Genomic DNA, 6,000 nt, shown 5'->3' with positions numbered 1-6,000 from the left:
ATGAATCAGATAAAATTGAGCGTAGGACTGGGCAGATATGGGATGACTTTGACGTACAGTAGTTGGCCAGCTTAAATATATTGCAATATATGGACAAACAATCCATGTTTTGTTTAAAGGGTAAGGCATTTTTCAGTAGCAGTATGCACAAAATGTCTCTGTCTTAAATATATTGATAATGGGTTGAGTGCAGAGGACTCTTGTATTTGTCTATATATAAATATATATATATATATATATATATATCCTTGAAATTGGATATTTTTCCAATGAGATTAATGGAGAGAAAGGTTACTTTTATGTTTTCCTCCCTATGTATTTGTGTGAATATTCCCCCCTTGGAGACCAACCTTTGTTCAGGTTTGACTTAGCTCATAAGAAGGTTACAGATATAGGAAATCATTGCAGTATTAGCCGTAATTCCAAGAATATTTAGAAAAGCAAATTAGCTAATTGAAATGCTAGCTGGGCTCTCAGGTTCATCTAGGAATGCAAATAGGCATTATTGAAAATGTCACTCTAATTAGCCTGAAGAATGAGCCCCTACTGCCCAAACTGTTCCAAGGGGCAAGCCCGACACTTCTGGAACTCTACTAACGCTACTTGCAGTTTCCTACTTACACTAGCTGCCTGGCTAAATAAGTAACTGTGGGAATAAAAAAGACCCCCCAAACTAAACAATTATTAGCACAGGTGCAATTCTGTACTAGTAGCACTTCAAGTGTTGAGAGATAAACAAGTCCATTATGTTAAAAGTAGTACAAACAATTCTTTAGGTAAACTACAACTACAAGTGGGTGGCATTTTAAGTAAGGGCAAATGCAACTTCAGATATGGGTAGGCTTCTAAACTCATTACACTGCAGAAAAGATTTTTGTTAGCCTCAAATCTTAAAATGTTACCAAATACTCTTTTTCTTTCTCATTTGTAAAAAATACTGTATTTGATATACAGTAGAGAATACTCGCAACCACATTTTCTATACAGATGGGATAACTGGTAACATTTGTATGTCTAAAGTTTTTTTTTCTGAATGACTGGAGGCTTGTGATGGGCGAATTTCTCCCGTTTTGCTTCAGCAAAAAATTTGAAACACGAATTTTGAAACCGGCGTCAAAATATTTTTGACGGCGGCGACAATTCTGACACCGGCGACAATTCCAATGCTGGTGACAATTCTGACGCCCATTTAAGTCAATGGGCACCTAGAATTGTCGCCGGCGTCAGAATTGTCTTTGGCGTCAAATATATTTTGACGCCAGCGAATTTTCCCTGGCGAATTTTCTCAGCAAATCCGCTGCAACTTCACGCCTGGCGAATAAATTCGCCCATCACTACTAGAGGCATCAGAAATACAAGTTACTTCGTACTACAGGTATGGGACCGGTTATCCAGAATGCCTGAGATTTTCTGGATAATGGATCTTTCTGTAATTTTGATCTTCATACATTACGTCTACTATAATTAAACATTAAATAAGCCCAATGATCTGGTTTTGCTTCCAATAAGGATTATTTATATCTTAGTTGGTATCAAGTACAAGCTACTGTTTTATTATTATAGAGAAAAAGGAAATCATTTTAAAAATTTTAATTATTTGGATAAAATGGAGTTTATGGGAGACGGCCTTTCCTTAATTCAGAGCTTTCTGGATAACTGGTTTCCGGATAACAGATCTCATTCCTCTACCTGAGAAGAAAGGTTTATACAAGGCCTACGTGAGAAACCAATAGTTTAAAATCTACAATCATTAAATGAAGAAGAAAAATAGTAAATGAAAAATGAAATAAATCAAAAAAATGAACTAAATAGAACTGGTAAATGCAAGATTTACACACACACAGATGCCATGGTAAGTGATTTGTCCATAAATGTATATACTGTATATCTGCAATTGGATCCACCATTGTTCTCCATTGTGATATGTTATTCAATAATTACCTATAGTGCAGTAGTATGCTAAAGGAAATGACACTGTCCATATAAAACCACGTAGGGTTACTGGGGTGAGGTGACACATTTTTGTTGAATTTCAGCGGTTAGCGTATTCATTTTTTCAGTCCAATAATCGGTGTTTTCCTGCAGCTGAGTGGAAAGTTCTTCTACACATTTTATCCAGTATGAAGAGCCTTCTGAATCTTTAGTTCCTTCCATTTGGTGGATATTCTGGGCTTCGTTTGGCAACAGTGGGCTCAGACATGACGCTTTATCATCCTTACCAAACAATGAGGTTACAGACGGACAGTGCTTGAAAATCTCTTTCTGTTCTTGTTTATTTTGTAACTGAGCAAAAAGATTAGCTACAGTCTGGTTGGATGTTTGTAAAAGAAGTTCATATTGTCGACATCGAAGCGTTTCATCTTCTAATTTTTTCTGGAGATTTTCATTTTCTTGACTTAATTCATTGAGCTGGAATTAAGAAAATAAACAATGCTCTACTTTACACAGAAAAAAACATTATCCTATGAAATAAGTAATAATTTATAGATATATATAGATATTGGGCGTCTTACAGTTGCACAGTTGTTTACATGCCTAGATGTTCTAGCACAGCGTTCTCCAACCATTGGCGCCCGAGCAACAAGTGGCTTCAAAGCAGGTGCTTATTTTTAAATTCTTGGCTTGGAGGCAAGTTTTAGTTGCCTAAAAACCAGATGTACTGCCAAACAGACCTCCTTGTAGGCTGCCAGTTCACATAGAGACTAAAATTGTGGAGGTAAAACTGCCAACCACAGCCCTTATTTGGCACCCCCTGGAACTATTTTGATACTTTTTTTTACATTTGAATGTGGCTCACGGGTAAAAAAAGGTTGGGGACCTTGTTCTAGAGCTTTATGATACTAAAGAAATTCAACAATAATAATAGACAGTCTCCCTATCCTTAGTTTACATGTGTAAGATCGTATGAATCTTAGTTTCGTACAATTTTTGGGGCCGTGTGGAGTGTCCCGACATTTTTCGTGCCATGGTGATCGGTCGTTCAGCTGACCGTGAAGATGAAATTTATATTTTATGAACAAGTATTGGGTAAATTCATAGGACCAAGAAAACCTGATTCACAGAGGTGGGGTGCCAATATATTATTATTATATTATATTAGGGGACCCCAATCGGGTTACAGTGACTGCGGGACTGGCCAGACCAGGGTTGAATTTGACATACCTGGCCAGCTTGAATATAGTGCAATACATGGACAACAATTTTTGCTGCAGTTTTGTGAAAAAAATTGCAGATGGTGAAACAAGTATTCTGGTATTGTACTACGATTTCCTGCAAATTTAAATGACTGCAGTAACCCTTAAAAAATGAGTCATCAATAAAATATACAATTCTTAATGTTAATTAAGAGATAGCCAAATCTTTCTATTAGGAAAAAAAAGTCATTCACTTTCACTCATATATTCAGTTTTGGAATAATGAACAATAATCAGTAGTGTGTGAAGCTTTCTAGGTATATGACATGATTGGTGTGCAGAGCTTTTATACTTTTCCTTTTAGAAAACTTGAAAATAGTAATGATTGAAAATCAATTTCTGTGTCACTTATCTTTATCTGGAATTAAAACACAATCTATTCATCTTTGCCAGACAATTTTCACTCCCATTTATCACTTTTTAACAGCAATTCTGGCTTTCACAGCACATTCGCAAATGAATAGTCAGCAAGGCTCCACTGTAATTTTGCTAGTCTTAGTGCTAATTTTAGGGTAAAATGTGAAGTATGCATCATTTTAGCACCAGCTTTTTTTTAAAGCAACACATTTTAAAGTATATCAATCAACTTTAAACTGAATATTAGTTATAGCATTATGCTGGTCACATATTGATAAACATTTTGGATGACTATTCTTACTGATATATGCAGGGGTTATTTGGTAAAGAAATTACATTGATTACACAGGAATGGAACCTGTTATCTAGAATGCTCGGGACTTGGGGTTTTCCAGATAACAGATCTGTCCGTAATTTGGATCTCCATACCATACGTCTTCTAGAAAACCATGTAAACCCAATAGGCTGGTTTTGCTTCCAATAAGGATTCATTATATCTTACTTTGGATCAACTACAAGATACAGGTATGGGGCCTGTTATCCAGAATGCTCAGGACCTGGGGTTTTACGGGTAACAGATCTTTTAATTTAGAATTTCATACCGAAAGTCTACTAGAAAATCATCTTAACATTAAATAAACCCAGTAGACTGGTTTTGCTTCCATTAAGGATTAATTACATCTTTTGGATCCATTACAAGGTACTGATTTATTGTTACAGAGAAAAGGAATTCATTTTTAAAAATGTGGATTATTTGGAGTCTATGGCAGACTTTCTGTAATTCAGAGTTTTCTGGATAAGGGGATTCTGGATAATGGGATTCCGGATAATGGATCCTATACCTGTTCTGTTATTATTTCAGAGAAAAGGGAAATCATATTCCTTATTGTTTTCTTGTACAGCTATAGGATTCAAAAACCCTTTATTTAGAAAGCTCTGCTTTACAGCGCTGCGAAGTATGGTGGCGCTATATAAATAAATATTAATAATAATAATAAATAATATGGAAAGGTCCCACAGACTCCCTTATAATCAAATAATTCAATTTTTTAAAATTATTTCTGTTTTCTCTTTAGTAATGAAACAGTACCTTGTACTTGATTTCAATTAAGATATAATAAATCCTTATAAGATGCAAAACAATTCTACTGGGTTTAATAGTTTTTTAGTAGACTGAAGGTATGGAGATCTAAATTACGAAACAATCCCTTCTCTGGAAAACCCCGGGTTCTAAACTTTCTGGATAACAGGTACCATACCCATGGATATTTATTCTTTTTTTATACAAATGTTCCTCCACTATTTTCCTCAAAATAATTGGCTAAAATCAATATACTCCAGACGTGTCAAGCTGCATAATCATGAGATCAGGGGGAGCTTGCGTGAACCCAAAGAATTCTGCACTACCCGGAAGTGTAATTACATTGAAGCTCGACTAGACTGAAGCCACTGCAGCATGCACAAATGCTCCACTATGGCCGTCACTGAATGCAACTGCGAATGTACACCACAGAATTTAATGAGAACCTTGAAAAATCATGAAAATCACAAAAAATGGGGGGAATACTGTAGAGTGACAGGAGACTGTGGTAAAAGGGGCTTGAAACTCCAAAAATTAGGGGGTTGACAGCTCTGATACATGTGTTGTGAGTCTACCTGTCTAATGCTAGCATGAGTCTATGATCTGCAAAAGTACTGGCAGACAATATAGTGGAATTATTTGAAGTAAGTAAAAAAAATGTTAGGTCGAGGAAGCAAACTAATAAAGTCATTTTTATCTCAAAAAAGACACGTGCAATGTAATAAAACCTATTTCTCAAAAGAATTATTAAGCGTCTGTGACCCTTCCTTGGCTGTATTGCTTAGACCCAGCTGCTCTAAGGAAGAACACCGTTATATGTAAGACCCTCACTATCTCATATGAGCACTTACAATAGGTGAAGGAAAGGGTCAGACTGAACTCTAACTCTCATAATAGTGTTTAAAACAATAAAGGGTTTCATTGGTTCTTGAATAGAGATGTCGCGAACTGTTCGCCGGCGAACTTGTTCGCGCGAACATCGGGTGTTCGCGCTCGCCGGAAGTTCGCGAACGTCGCGCGACGTTCGCCATTTTGGGTTCGCCATTGTTGGCGCTTTTTTTTGCCCTCTCACCCCAGACCAGCAGGTACATGGCAGCCAATCAGGAAGCTCTCCCCTGGACCACTCCCCTTCCCTATAAAAACCGAAGCCCTGCAGCGTTTTTTCACTCTGCCTGTGTGTGCTGAAGAGATAGTGTAGGGAGAGAGCTGCTGCCTGTTAGTGATTTCAGGGACAGTTGAAAGTTTGCTGGCTAGTAATCGTTTTGATACTGCTCTGTTATTGGAGGGACAGAAGTCTGCAGGGGTTTGAGGGACATTTAAGCTTAGGTAGCTTTGCTGGCTAGTAATCTACCTTCTACTGCAGTGCTC

The 6,000-nt window shown here is 37.0% G+C and overlaps 1 protein-coding gene across 3 annotated transcripts in view; it reads right to left on the bottom strand.

The window, feature by feature from the left end:
* Window positions 1–1,739: 1,739 nt before the first annotated feature.
* Window positions 1,740–6,000, bottom strand: part of LOC108719304 (polyamine-modulated factor 1-binding protein 1) — a 322,584-nt gene continuing 318,323 nt past the window's right edge. For all 3 annotated transcript variants that reach the window (XM_018268087.2, XM_018268088.2, XM_018268086.2), the window contains one exon: window positions 1,740–2,409. In XM_018268087.2, the coding sequence (XP_018123576.1) occupies window positions 1,999–2,409 (411 nt within the window). In that variant the 3' untranslated portion in view covers window positions 1,740–1,998. The remainder of the gene's footprint in view (window positions 2,410–6,000) is intronic.

Source organism: Xenopus laevis, chromosome 6L (assembly GCF_017654675.1).
Source record: "Xenopus laevis strain J_2021 chromosome 6L, Xenopus_laevis_v10.1, whole genome shotgun sequence".
In the NCBI taxonomy this organism is placed as follows: domain Eukaryota; kingdom Metazoa; phylum Chordata; class Amphibia; order Anura; family Pipidae; genus Xenopus; species Xenopus laevis.
The sequence above is the reverse complement of the archived record's forward strand: the minus strand, read 5'-3'. Positions and strand labels throughout refer to the sequence as shown.